Source organism: Ascaphus truei, chromosome 3 (genome assembly GCF_040206685.1).
Source record: "Ascaphus truei isolate aAscTru1 chromosome 3, aAscTru1.hap1, whole genome shotgun sequence".
NCBI lineage: Eukaryota > Metazoa > Chordata > Amphibia > Anura > Ascaphidae > Ascaphus > Ascaphus truei.
In genome coordinates, this window is record NC_134485.1 from 222,811,014 (window position 1) to 222,827,083 (window position 16,070).

The 16,070-nt window shown below is 41.7% G+C and overlaps 1 protein-coding gene across 45 annotated transcripts in view; it reads left to right on the forward strand.

Annotated features, from left to right (window-relative positions):
* Positions 1-16,070, forward strand: part of ABI3BP (ABI family member 3 binding protein) — a 425,352-nt gene that overhangs the window by 231,239 nt on the left and 178,043 nt on the right. For all 45 annotated transcript variants that reach the window (XM_075590134.1, XM_075590143.1, XM_075590151.1 and 42 more), the window contains exons 9-10: positions 8,114-8,188; positions 12,181-12,252. In XM_075590134.1, the coding sequence (XP_075446249.1) occupies positions 8,114-8,188; positions 12,181-12,252 (147 nt within the window). The remainder of the gene's footprint in view (positions 1-8,113; positions 8,189-12,180; positions 12,253-16,070) is intronic.

Below are 16,070 nucleotides of genomic sequence, written 5' to 3' on the forward strand. Positions count from 1 at the left end.
TCGTTCTAATAGCAAAAAATCAAACGTGAAAAAAACAGCCCTAATAGACCATTAATAATTTCCAAAATCAAATAAAAATGCTTTGATAGTGAATGCAACACCCTTAGAAAAAGCCTACGAACAATGTAAAAACAAAATCAAAAAGAGACTCTAACAATACAGAACTACAGACAAGGTGCCACCAACACCTGTAGCAATACAGGCGCACCCTAAGAAAGAAACAGAATGACCGCATTGCTAATAAATTAGAAATAATTGAAAAATCAATGGATGACAATTATCTTTGGCAAACTTGGAACCATCTTGATGCAAAACAGAATAACAGACACCTGGCCATTCTGAATGGCAACATTTGGAAAAGTACTTTGAGGACCTTTACCAAGAAATCCCATAACAAAACCTAACACAAGAACAAAACAAATATTCACCAAACAAACAACACTAGAGAACATTTTAAAATTTAATCAAAACCATCTGGACATAAAAATCATAATCCAGGAAATAAAGGAAAAATTAAAATGAATTAAAATCAAGAAAGCCAGCAGACCAGATGGCATTCTACATTAGTTGCTGAAGTACAGAAACCCAGTGATACAAGAAGCTCTACTCAAAATGTTCAACCTGATCCTTACTACTGGCAACTTCCCTATACTGTGGAACAAATGAATAATAACCCCTATTCACAAGAAAAGAGACAGACTGGACCCATCCAATTACAGAGGCATCTGTGTCAGGAGCACCCTGGGGAAGCTGTTCAACAGCATCTTGAACAGCAGAATCCTCACCTTCCTGACAGAGCAGTGTGTACTGAGTAAGAGCCAGACAGACTTCCTGCCAAACCACTACACCATGAATCACGTCTACACCCTATGTAGCCTGATCAATGTCCACAACATCAACAAGCTCAAAATATTTGCTTGTTTTGTGGACTTTAAAAAGCCTCCATCTGGCATTCAAGTCTATTGCTGAAAACACTAGGAATAGGTAGGAGAACATACAACACAATTAAACATATGTACTCTGAAAACAAATGCTGTGTGAAAGTAAATAACAGAATGACAGACTTCTTCCACCAAGGTGTGGAGTTAGATAGGGCTGGAATCTAAAACTCACACTTTTTAACACATCAATGAGCTGGCAGCGGCCCCAGAATCCTCCCCAGCACCTAGCCTCTTCTTGGCTGACACAGAGATTGTCTCACCAATAGAACAGGGCATCAAAAGCAACCTGACAATACTATTAAAATTCAGCCACACCCTGGCACTCTCTGGGAATCATGACAAAACCAGAATAGTGGTTTTCCAGAAAAAAATCTAAAAAGCATTCAACCAAATCATAATTCACACTGAATGACAATACACTGGAATAAACAGCAAGCTACACATACTTTGGTCTAACAATCAACTCATCAGGGAAATTCAACCTGGACATAAATACACTGAAGGAGAAGACCCGCAGAGCATTCTATGCAACAAGAAAACAGCTGTACCACCTCAAACCACCAATAAGAGTCTGGATGAAAATATTCAACAGCATCATCACACCCATCCTTCTGTTTGGCAGCGAGGTGTGGGGTCCTGTGACATACCCAGACTTTACAAAATAGGATACCAGCCCAACCGAAATACTGCATCTGGAATTCTGTAAACACCGTCTCAAAGTACACAGGAGTACGGTACATCAAACAAAGCATGCCGGGCTGAGCTGGATTGCTTTTCACTACTGCTCACTGTACAGAAGAGAGCACTGAAATTCTGACTCACCTAAACAGCCATCCACAGTCTTACTGGTACAGAGCAATGAAAAACCAGCAGCTCCTCACTAAACCCTGTGCCTTCGAACAAAACCACACACAGATCAATAACCTGTCCAAAAAACAAAGCAACTGAATCGCCAGCGATATGAAGGAGCAGTATGTGATTATGTGGAAAAATGATATCCAGAGCTCAAAGAAGCTGGAGACCTACTGTACCACATTTACTACTGTGCTGCACAAAATGTACTGAAGTGAGGAATGCCCACTTAGAGAAACTCACAGTTCTTATACAGAACTTTAATAATATAGAAGATAACCCAAAAATAGTGTTCCTCCTAGGAGAAGACGAAACCACAGGAGAACTGGCTGCATACTATATCAGCACCTGCCACAAGCTGAGAGACACCCACTAAACCCCACATTCCTCTGTGTATGTACTGTGTAAACATTATACCCTACCCCCTGTTATTCATGCTTTGGCAATACTGACATTTTTGTTGTCATGCCAGTACAACTTATTTGATTTGATTTGACAAGGTTAATTTTGAAGATTTATTTAAGATGCCACCATCCACCAGACCTTTAAACTGCCATAGTGCCAATCTGGGCACTATTACATAGAAAGTCATTAACTTCAATGGGATTTTCTGTGGGATAATTCCCCAATCAGCACTATTATAGTTTAATAAACAAACCCTATTATATGTGTGCAAAAAGCCCTTTGACAAAGCAGAAAGCAAATCACAGAACTGGCATAGGACCCGCCGTTTGGGATGTTTATGGATGAAAATCTCCATTGAGTTAAAATAAAAAATGGCACAAATGGTTACTTTCGAATATATAGGATATGCCCCTTAATCTTGTAGTGAAAACTGAATTCTTCACACGTTTTACTTGTTTAGGAATTAATTTTCCTTAAAAATTCTTATAGACGTTTCACTCATTATTAACTTATTTATTTTTGACAGGCTCCACCCCCTATTTAACTAAAAACATGTTACAGCGATGTGTTCATTTTAGTCCTGTGGTGGATTATACTTTTAACGGCCCAAGTGCAAGTGCTGCACAAATGAAATTAGGTCTGTACTCTTAGTGACATCATAGGACTGCGCATGTAAGGTCTGAACTCTGCTGAGAACAGAAAAGAAATAACCAGCAAACCAACAATGCATGGTTTGTCCAGTGACACCACAAACATGTCTGTTTAAGAAGTACAACAATTACCCACAGTCCTAATTGTATTCATGTACAAATAAACAATCAAGTAAACATTAGCAGCAGGTGCAATAACTTTTAACCATGGCAATTCCATAGCCTAGATTCACTAAATGTCGATACAATGAAAACAAATGTTGTTATCAGTGTTAAATGCAAATTTTATGTATCAACCTATTCACTAAAGCCAGATCACCAGCACAAAAGCAGGGAAAGTTGCTTTTTACCACAGTGATATGGCTGCAAATTTTTTAATGCAGCCTATTTAAATGAGCCATTAACACCAAATTAAATCTTCAATGCTATTCACTAAACTCTGATACCTGGCGATATCGGGCTACCACCCAAAAATATTGCCAACTCTTATTACCCACACCAGGCTGGTATATGGCTAGAGATGGGCAAACTGATCCAAATCCATTTACAGGATATTTTTAGACTAAATCCGATCCCCCCACAAAAATCCATCTGTGGATTGAGTACTAGAAAATCCACACCCACACAATTCGGACGGATTTGAAAGAATACGAACTCAGGGAGAGAGTGAGACACTTTAAATTTAGTAGTGTTTCCCCTGGGGTATGGTGTCAGACTCAACAAGATCAGCAATTGAACATATACAACCTCTGTAATTCAGAACAGCTCTAGCAGGATGAGCTAAACCAGCTGATGGTTAGCACCACTGTCACAGTATGCTTAGTTTTGAGCTCTTCTTCTCATTGAGTGCTCGTACCGCTACGAAGCACTTTACCCTCTTCTAGGATAGAGAGGCATATCTAATAAGCAGTCTTCTGCCTTGAGACACCTTCTGGCATGGAACACACCTTTTTGAATTGGCTATAAGGTATTCCAGCACAGATGGTGCCTTAAGGCAAAACATGCTTAGTGACTATAACCCACTATCGTTATCCTTTATAAGATTAGAAGTACTAACGCAAGTCACCGTTACTTTATTATATTACTTTTTCTCGGCATCTACATTATTTTCTGTGCTTTACCTTGTTTTTACTTATGTGTGTCAGGAAATCTGTGTTTTATTTCATCTCACCTGGCCTTGGTAAATCATAGCCCTCAGTACATATTATTACTTTGTGCGTGAAGTCCTTTCAAGGTTACAGCCAAACATCATAAATACCCCTGGGAGTTACTCTAGTAGTAGACAGTCGGGCACGGCTAGCCATCAGCTAGTTTAGCTCCCACTACTAGAGCTGCGGGTTGTGGGCTCTAGTTGGGTCTGACACTAGTACACTATTCCTGTAGTTAGGTTGATGCCTTAGGCTTATCAATCCATATTATTAAAGAAGCTAAACCTAAAATAAGTGTTTTACATTGGTGGTGAAGCATGAGAAGCAATCACAAAAATGTGCATTTCTAAATGATGGAGAAACGTAACTGGTAAAAGTCTGGTTCCAGCTAACTTCCAGGTAGCCAGTGACAGTGATGAAGGGAATGACTTTGAGGGCTTTACAGAGGAAGAAGTCGCCGCCACCGCCAATCTATTCTTTGAAAGATACATTAATGAAGACCTCACAGAAAATGACAAAGCCAATGCGGAAAGAGTACTGGAACCGTTCATTGATAGAGAAAGTGGGGCCACGATAGAATCTTGGGTAGATGGGGACAACAGCTGTCCTACCTATGAGCATATGACTGAATCATAAATAATCAAAAACGTTATTAGTGAAAATCATGATTTGGATGCAACCGAAGACATTGAGGACGAGGAACCATAGCCGCCACCTAAGATCGCAGAGGCGCACACAGGATTGCAAACTCGACTTACATTTCTTGAAACAGAAAACGTAGATTCCATTTCAGTTTTACAGTTAAAACGCTTGATTGAAATCGTTAAAAAGAAGCAAAGAGATGCAAGGAAACATAGTAGGAAACACCTCGATAGTTTAAAAAAATAAAATAAAGCAGTTTAAAGTTTACTCTCAAGTTTGTTTGTTAATGTACGGTATGCTTTTCCGTAGTAGTTGATTGAACATGGAGTGCATTACACTGTTTTCCCTTTTCTTCAGAATTATAGCCCCATAGTTAATTTTAAAATAAGAAAGTAACTGGAATGTAACACGTAGAAAAGCAGTTGTGAGTACAGTACTGTATATACAGTATGTGTTTTAGTGTGTGGACGAAAATGTTGTTTATCATACAGTATTTATGAATACTGTACAACACATGATTATTGGTGTCTTGAATACTTTATTGTACAATGCATCAATAAAAGTTTGAAACTATACAATTGTACATTGTTTCTATATTGTTAGTCTACAGCAGCGGTTTTCAACACACAAACACACACTCCCCCCCTCACACACACACACTCCCCCCTCTCACACACAAACACTCCCGCCTCTCTCCCCCCCACACACACAGAGACACACACAGATACAAAGACACACACACACACACACAGAGACAGACACACACAGAGAGACATACTGCCTCTTTAAGGGAGATGGCTCTGAATTTCCTCTCTCTCCCTGTCAGCCGGAAGCTGAACGCAGAAGCAGGGAGAGGAGAAAGCTGCCAGCTGATGTAGATGCTGGGTCAGTCCTGCATGGGGGTGCTGCAGCGTCTCCGGGTCTGGGACAGCTGGGAGAGTTATCCCAGCTCGCCCCCTCCAGCGGCAGCGGAACCCCTGAGGGTGCAATGTTCGCCTGAATTTTTTTTAGCGCGTATCCGCATATACCGCTATCACATTCTTTGGACACCAAGCACCGCGCTATTAGGGGGTTCAGCTGTGTATAAAATCTGTGGGGGAATAAAATGCATCTCACAACAATGCCGTATGTTAATGCCTATACAGTATATACCTATTGGTGTGTACAGTATATATATATATGTGTGTGTGTTTGTGGGGGTGTAATATTCATGAATGTGTTGCGGCTCTCGGAATATTTTAGAGAAATAATTTTTTTATAAAATGTCTCTTCTTCCTTGAGAGGTTGCAGACCCCTGCCCTACACCATTATATACAGCTTAGGGTAGAGAACTATATGTCTGAAAATGTCAAAAGTTTTAACAAAGTACAGGAGGGAAACATTTCAGAGAAAGATAAATGCTAGAACAAAAGTTCATACTCTGAAGCTGGAGGGTGGCAGCTCAGGGAAAATGTGAGGAAGGATTGTACTTCTCCACAGGAAGGGTCATGGATCTGGGAATAGTCTCCCACCAATGGTGGTAAAGGCTAATAACGTAAGGGAATTAAAAGATGCTTTGGCTGGACATAAAGCAGTCCTAAATATGAAAAATAGACAATGATCAACTAGGGTCTGACTATTTACAATAGATATGAGAAAGAACAGCCTGGGTAGGCCAAGTCATCCTTATCTGTGTTCTAATTCTATGTTTGTATGGGGTTTTTCATGTAGTTAGGGAAATGTTTTTTCTGAACATCACTGGGAAGAAAAACAAAAATACAAAGCATGACATGAATGTGCTGTACTTAGTGGAATGTTTTAGTGTCATCTACAAACCCTGGGTTTTCATCCAGCACTGGGAGAATTATTGATAAACGGTGGAAGTACTGTAATGCACAAATAATATTCCATTTAGAAAAACAGACTTTTCATTATTTTCCCTTGCACATCTATGTCTTTCTCCAAAACTTCTTTGGTAGGACAAAAGATTTCTGCTATTTATTTCAGTGAACCATCAATGTATCCATCACTTGGAATATTATCATATTGGGTTTTTAAAATTCAGGGAACATTTGAGACAAATGCATAAATGCAAGGAGTCGCTAGACAAAAAGCTGTGAGGTGAAATAACAAACCGTGTGTCTATGCAGCACCCAGAAACATGGCAATACAGTATTAGTTACAGTGAGTGATATAGAGTTTAGTGGGATTCAACTATCACTGCACTGTCATGTTAATTAGAAAAGTGTTCTGCAAGGATCCCGAGTTTACTTAGTTTTGTCTCAGTCAAACCTCAGTCAATGTACAGATTACGTTTCAGTTTTAGTTTCAACTGTTCAGTGTAAATTACCCTATACACAGAAGAATCTAATATAACTTGCAATATGATTTCAAGTTAGTATTGCAAATCATTGACATAAAGCTACTAGACAGCTGCCTCCCATAGCTGAACAGTGCATTGTGTCATTGGACTTACAATATCTGTATAAATGCAGCATATTCTTGTTAACACATACAGTAGGCCCTACTTAAAATGCAGTGCAGCTGCTTCCCAGTGCTGATTGTTTCTAATGAATGGAACTAAAATATTTTCCAGCACAGGGAGGAGGTTCCACAGCATATTGAATAAGGGCCATAGTTATTTTTATTGACATGTATTTTCCTTTCCATTTTATTTGGCAAAAACAATGTAGGTCAGGTGACACTTGCAATAATATGCAGTACACTCATACATAAAGGTTTGATATTATACTTGCAGACCCATTATTAAGACTGGACTGTTTGCAACTTCTGATTTCTGTTTTCATTGGATCAACCTAAAAAAATGACATCAATATTGTTGTATAGAAGCTTTCCAAACCACAGAGGACCCTTTTATTCAAACACAGGCCCCATGGCTTCTTATGTGGATACAATAAAAGATGATATTTCACAACCTAAAAAGAATTTAATCTTCTTTCAAAACTAATATATTTTTGCACTAGATATTGCTTTTATGATACATTGCTGGCATTCCAGCAATCGAATACTAGCAAAGAATAAAGTATTTGTAGAGATGTTGGAATAGGTGTTGGCATTTTAATAACAAATGTGCAACATATCCAAGAGTATTTGACTAAACAAACAGATCAAGATGAAGTGCAACACGTAACTATTTGCTTAATGCTATTTTTGGAGTTAAAAGTGGTCAATATTGAGATGAATATCATGCCAATTCTTCTACAAATCTTTAGCTTAAAGGCAAAATAAATGAACGTAGAAGAATGAAACTGCGTTGCAGTGAGTACACTTTCCCAGGCGAATGAAAATCCATGTTCTTGCTTGACCAGCTCTTTCCCACACAGGAAAGTTGCATTCAGTGATGAATACTCCAGTTGCCACCCCAAATAAGAAAATGTAGAAACTCCACTATTACATGGATTTTAAAGACAGAAAACTATTAATGTTTAGTTGTTGATTTCTGATAATTAATTCAGATTTTTTTTCTGCATTGCAGTCCACAGAGAAGGACCAAAGAAACTTTCTGCAACCACCACAACTAAAGTGCCTAAAATAACGAAACCGATAGCAGGTAAACAAATGAAAGTGCTCAGATCACTGGGATCTAGGACGTTCCTGTAATTGTATACGTAGGTCATTTTTTTTGTACTAATGCTGCCCACATACATGTGTACGATGTATTCCTAGTGATCAGAATTTCGGTCGAGCACCTTGTGTGTAGAGTTGAATAGGGATGATTTAGTTAGATATTGCAAACTTTGAAGTATCTTAATAAGACTTCCGTATAGGAAGCATTGGGTGGAGACTTGAAGTGCACAGTAGGAGTGCATGGCAGGCTGCTGCTGTTCCATTCCCACCCTCCTTCTCAGGATTGACATTGACAGGTTTATTGCTATGGACTTGAATTGTAATCATTGCGGAATCACAGTGCAGATAGCAATATCAGAGCTTAGTGATTCTCCCCCGCTAGAGCTCTAGAAAAGAAGGGGGGTAAGAACAGTTTTCTTTAAAAACTTTTGTTGAAATATTTTTGACGCAGAGAAGCAGGCACATTTCTAGGCTCAAACTATGGAAATGTTGAACATTTCTAGGTACTGTAGCCAGGGCCGCCGACAGATTTCATGGGGCCCAGGACTAGAGTTTAGAGCGGGGCCCCCCCACGTGTCGGTGGACTTGTGAGCCCCCGCCGTTCAGGCCCTCGTGAGCCACCTCCTCTATTTTCCCCTCTCCACGTGTATTTCTCTCACTCTCCCCCATCCCCTCACCTCCTTCTCCCACCCCATCTCTCCACTATCACTTAATTACCCCCTTTCATTCAATCCCGCTCCCTCAATCTCCCCCACAATAATTACCCCCACTCCCACACACACAAAATGCCACACACATAAAATGCAAAACACACACACAATGCAATACACATAATGCAACACACACACAATGCAACACACACATAAAATGCAAAACACACACACTTAAAATGCAACATGCACACAAAATGAAAGACACACACACACCCTTGTACCTGACATCACCTCCCCCCCTTGTACCTGACATCACCTCCCCCCCTTGTACCTCACATCACCTCCCCCCCTTGTACCTCACATCACCTCCCCCCCTGTACCTCACATCACCTCCCCCCCTTGTACCTCACATCACCTCCCCCCCTGTACCTCACATCACATCCCCCCTTGTACCTCACATCACCTCCCCCCCTGTACCTCACATCACATCCCCCCCTTGTACCTCACATCACCTCCCCCCCTGTACCTCACATCACCTCCCCCCTGTACCTCACATCACATCCCCCCCTTGTACCTCACATCACCTCCCCCCCCTGTACCTCACATCACCTCCCCCCCTGTACCTCACATCACCTCCCCCCCTTGTACCTCACATTACCTCCCCCCCCCCTTGTACCTCACATCACCTCCCCCCCTGTTCCTCACATCACCTCCCCCCCTGTACCTCACATCATCTCCCCCCCCTTGTACCTCACATCACCTCCCAGCCTGTACCTCACATCACCTCCCCCCCTGTACCTCACATCACCTCCCCCCTATACCTCACATCACCTCCCCCCCTGTACCTCACATCACCTTCCCCCCCCTGTACCTCACATCACCTCCCCCCTTGTACCTCACATCACCTCCCCCCCCTGTACCTCACATCACCTCCCCCCTTGTACCTCACATCACCTCCCCCCCTGTACCTCACATCACCTCCCCCCCCTGTACCTCACATCATCTCCCCCCCCCTTGTACCTCTACCTCACATCACCTCCCCCCCTGTACCTCACATCACCTCCCCCCTGTACCTCACATCACCTCCCCCCTATACCTCACATCACCTCCCCCCCCCTGTACCTCACATCACCTCCCCCCCCTGTACCTCACATCACCTCCCCCCCTGTACCTCACATCATCTCCCCCCACCCTTGTACCTCACATCACCTCCCCCCCTGTACCTCACATCACCTCCCCCCCTGTACCTCACATCACCTCCCCCTATACCTCACATCACCTCCCCCCCTGTACCTCACATCACATCCCCCCCTTGTACCTCACATCACCTCCCCCCCTGTACCTCACATCACATCCCCCCCTTGTACCTCACATCACCTCCCCCCCCTGTACCTCACATCACCTCCCCCCCCTGTACCTCACATCACCTCCCCCCCCTGTACCTCACATCACCTCCCCCCCCTGTACCTCACATCACCTCCCCCCCTTGTACCTCACATCACCTCCCCCCCCTGTACCTCACATCACCTCCCCCCCCTGTACCTCACATCATCTCCCCCCCCCTTGTACCTCACATCACCTCCCCCCCTGTACCTCACATCACCTCCCCCCCTGTACCTCACATCACCTCCCCCCTATACCTCACATCACCTCCCCCCCTGTACCTCACATCACCTCCCTCCCTGTACCTCACATCACCTCCCCCCCCTGTACCTCACATCACCTCCCCCCCCTGTACCTCACATCACCTCCCCCCCATGTACCTCACATCACCTCCCCCCCTGTACCTCACATCACCTCCCCCCCTGTACCTCACATCACCTCCCCCCCCTGTACCTCACATCACCCCCCCCCCTTGTACCTCACATCACCTCCCCCCCTGTACCTCACATCACCTCCCCCCCTGTACCTCACATCACCCCCCCCTTGTACCTCACATCCCTTCTCCCTTGTTTCACATCACCTCCCCCCTGTACCTCACATCACCGTCCCCCCCGTACCTCACATCACCCCCCCCTTGTACCTCACATCCCTTCTCCCTTGTACCTCACATCACCTCCTCCGCTGCAAATCACGTGCACGCCTTCTGTGCAGTGCCTACATACCGCCGAACATCCGGCGTGGGGGCAGGGCCTGCACGGGAGGCCGCAACAACAGCAAATAGGCACCTGCTGCAGCGGGGGAGGAAATCTGGGTCCGGGCAACCAGATACGGAGTGGCACCGGGACAGCTGGTGCTCAGCCAGAGGTCAGGTCCAACTGTCAGGGCCCCCCGCAGCATCCGGGCCTGGGACAATTGCCCCCCCTGTCAGAGGCACTGACTATAGCATTAGAGGACTGTATTCTAGAGAGAATAGACTGATAGCTCCTGAACCTGGGGTCAAAGAGTATAAAGCTCCTTGTCTAGATATTTTATAGCCTATAAAGCCCTGAGCTTCATTGATTAAAACTTAGTGCAAAGTCATTGTATCCAAGTGTTCATGAAGAGGGCCTGAGGCAGAGATGAACTTGGATTGTGGTGAGCAGACAAACAATACATAGGGAAGTGTGTGCACTTCAAGTCACAAGATCTGTGAATCTGCTCTAAAAAGCTACCGGTGCATTGAATCCCATTCCGTTTCCATTACTAGGTTGGCTTCGCTTTCTAGTACTCCAAATATGACAATACACCAACTTAAGCATCCGTGCCAGTGATATCCTATATGTATTATATGAATCAAGGAGTTGTTTAACCTCCAATGTGTCAAAAGATATTAACATTCTGTGCACTTTAATGCAGACAGGCAATTCATCATAACAATAGATTACTATTTTAATAATACCAGACATAATATCAGAGTTTACCAATCATATTATCTCTGTGAAATTTGTATGAAGAACTATTGTCAATTTAAATAACCATTATACTGATGCAAAAGGGACATGGAAAATGTTTTCTGCATGGTTGTCAATGAGCATATGTATACAGCACATGAGCTGGTCACTGCACAGCCATGCTTCTGCTCAAAAAGTATTTGTATTGGCCCAGAACTATTTGTTTATAAACATTGCAAAGCTTTTAGAAAGTATGTAAATAATTCCTGAAACTTAGTCAAAGGTCTGGTTGGAGTCTCAGGGAAAATCATGACAGTATAAGAGCCGACAAGTGCTTATAATGTGTTGGATCCTCATTGCCAAGCCAACAGCCCAATAATTTTCCAGAGCTGGCTCGTTTGACTAATTTAGATAATGGTTAATCGTAGCTTAAAGCATCGCTGAATAATGCACATTGAGTACACATGAGGCATATTATTGAAACTGATATTTACTTTATTTTTATATAGGTGATAAACCCGGAGAGCCTGCAGAATTAAAAACCGTTGAAGTACCTGAAATAATAAAGAAGCCTATACCAGGTAAATATGATTATCCGTTCAACTTGCGGCAAGATTTTAGGGGCTGTCACATAATATACAGTAGATCCGTGAGTTTGTTGTGAAATTATAAGAAGCTATTATTTCATACTAATTAGGGAGCATTGTGATATTTATTTATCTTCCACACAGAAGACTGCTATTCTATGGATTGCTTATAATCACCTTACTCCAGCTAGCTCTTGTTTGTGCGCTGCCCATGTAGCATCGACCTTGAGTTCTGGCTCCTTTACTCTGCTGAGATCAATGATTTTAAATTCACATAAATCTCATAGATAGATAATGATTAAAAACTTTTTTTAAGAATGATTCATCAATTGTTAAGTTGACACTAATGTGACATCACAATTGTAACATTGGTTTGGATCAGTGGAGGATAGAAGGACCTGTAAAATGGCAAGCATTCTTAAAGAAAGAAGATACACAGGCAGAATCACTAAGGTACTATGGCCCATATTTACAGTGGTACTCCAAAAGACACCTTCAAGACACCTCGTATCTTCTGGCACCGGAAGGTGTCTTGTGGAATAGCGATGCCTAGTAAATATGAGGCTATATTGAAGACTTTGATAGAACAGTGCAACGCCTTAGAAAAGGAGAGTAAAAGGTCTTGAGCTGTATATACTGATCATTAGATGACTTGATTGATGCATTAGGAAGAGGGGACAGGAATTTAGGCAGGGGAGCCTGTTCAAATCCTGCTGTCAGCTCCTTGTGACTTTGGGCGAGTCACTTTATCTCCCCGTGCCTCATTTCATGTGTGAATAAACACAATGGATAATAGCTCTCTAGTAAGGCCACATCTTGGTGTTAATACTTTTTTTGCTCAGATTCTCCACAGCTGGGACAGTTCTGGCATGCGTTTAGGTACTTTCTTCCACTCTCTGGCCCGCCTTCATTTTAATAATAGCTCATTCAAACTCAGTTATTAAATCAGAAACATAATTTAGCATAGTGATTTGCGATAATAATTTTGACCAGATGTTCTTAAATCATCACTCCTAAGAATCCCTAACTGGTAGATACGGAAACATAGGTCTTGTCTGAGTTCAGAAGGGTATAGTCGGTTTTATGTAGCCTTTTTCTAAAGATTATTTCATTTAAGGGTAACATATTGTTCCTTTTCACAGCCATTTCCCTACCATTAAACAAACTGTAGGTTATGACTAATTATCTTCCCTCTTGCTCTCCCTAGTGCTTTGATATGATTGCTTGGGTTCCGTACCATATTTCACATAGAAAGAATGAGATAATAACAATGTATAACTTAGAATCTTGTATAGAGAGTGGAATTAGCCTGGGTCTCACACAGCTTTAATTGTCTGTCATGTAGCACAGAGGTGCTCAACGCCAGTCCTCAAGCCCCCGCAACAGGTCAGGTTTTCAGGATATCCCAGCTTCAGCGCAGGTGATACAGTTGAAGACAGCCTCTGATTGAGCCACCTGTGCTTAAGCAGGGACTGACTGAGCCACCTGTGGGGAAGCTGGGATATCCTGAAAACCTGATGTGTTGGGGGCATGTAGCCTGATTGGATGTAGCATATTTAAAATTACCCCATTAGGAATTTGTAATTATAGAAAATATGGCAGGTAAAGCTGTTCTGCATCTTTAATGGCCTTATTCTATATCTGCTGAAGCGGCAGTTACGGGCGTTTTCAGCCGTAAATTCTTCTTGAAGTTTCGAATAGTTGCTTTGACAGTGCTAGAATTACCCCCTAAATGTGAAGGTCCCAAGCTATAAACAACTGTCAGTGAACCCATCACGTCACAGTTTCAAGAAAAGTCACTTTTGTCTGAATAGCACATTATAAACCAGCGTTTATAGTTTCTTGAGTGATCAGTCTAAGCGCAGTATTTAATAGCCTTGAACACACCAATATAGCTCGACTAACAAATATTGGGCAAAAGAAGAAGCAACAACAATGCTATAAAGCAATAAGAAATGTTTTCTTAAAATTACTCAAACACCAATTCTGGGAATATGTGGAATGTGATCTGGAAGAGCTCTGTGTATAATTACCAACAAGCTGCTTTGAATCGTAGCATTGTTTAATTCAATTGTAGAGCTTACCATTAACAACTCAATAGAACACCAACTAATCAAAATGTACTGTTCCAAAGGTCACATTTCCTAGAACTAAACGTGATGCTTTATTAGTTAGGTTAACCTGACGAAAGTTGGTCATTTCACATGGTCCTGTCACACAATTACATTTATGGCTGCAAGGCTTTTGTCGTTCAGGATATTCAATATAGTTTGAAAAGTGACAACTCAAATGTGATGCACTGAATCAAATACAAAGCCAAACTTATAATATGCATTTTCTGTGTGTCACTTCAAAATAGCTGTCTCTATAATTTCCATCAAAACAATTGTTTTGTGTTAATGATCCAGGTGTGATATATTGTAATAATGAATGATTAGAAGAGAGAAGAAACATTCGTCATGGAGATGCCTTGGTGAGACTTTCGTACCTAATTTAAAAAGTATTAAATATTTATCAAATTAGTACATACATTTAAGTTGATAAAAGATCAACTCATATGAAGTCGGTAGGAAACTAAGACCTGGACGATTTACTTACGTAGATAAAAAATGAAAACGGGCGTTATTGGTGTTAAACACCAATTTTGTGTATTCACTAAAGCCATATTGCTAGCAGTAAAGCTACTGTACTGTAAGATAAGGGTATTTTTACTGCTGCAATATGTCAGCTTTATTTGTAATACAGTGCATGCAAATGATCAGTTAACACCAAATTACAGTACTTCACATACAATTCACTAAATCCGATAGTTGGCAATATTGGACTACTGTACTGCCAAAAAATATCACCAATCGCCTACCCCAAGCATGTGCGTTAGGTCTGTTTTGCCTACATATACATAGATAAGATAAGACTAGCTAACCTAGAACAGGTGATAAAATACATTATACTAATTATGTATGTATTTATGTACATCTTTATTTATATAGCGCCCACAGTGTACTTTACAAACGAGACAATACAGTACAGAGAATTATAATACATGTTGCACTGAGGTTAAATTGATAGAAGTGAAATTGGCTTCATATATAGACAGAGAAACATACCAGTGTGAAGAAAATAATCAGACTCTCTTAGTCCAGATATATGAATAGATATTTAAATCTATAGAAAATAGGAAACTTCTTGAGATTATAATTCCAGTTTTACTACACAAATAATTAACATAAAGAACATTGGTAGAGATGTGTGCAGAGGTACATATAGTGGAGACCGATTTGGGTGAAATTATATCTTGGCTTTATTGAGCCTGTTCCTTTATCAAGGCAAAACATACAAAAACAACAAAATAACAAACCCCTATCCCTTTGTAAAGGCTAACTTACTTCCCCAGACCCTATCTGCAGGTCTGGAGGGATATTCCCATTACCTGCCTATCACCCCAAAGTCTCAGGAGGTACCTTAAGCAGGTGGCCCTCCAGGTCAGTCTCTGGCAGGTTCCTGGGTCCTCTGTGTCCAGGAAATATAGGTCTCTGGGTGTCTTCATATCAGCACACCTTTGTGCTCAAGACAGTGACTGTGTGCAGGCTTCTCTGCTCTCCTTCTGTCAGCCCAAATGTGAGCTAAGGAATCTCTCTCCTGTTTCCAACAAGAGGCTCTCCTTACAGACTTAATTGGCCAGGTGGAGTCTGGTTAAATGCCTGCTGCACTTAGCCAGATCCCTGCTGGATTTTAGAGATAGTTTCTTCAACCAGGATAAGTCCCTATTACAAACAACGTATTCATTTATTAACCCCTTAGTTGCCCAAGTG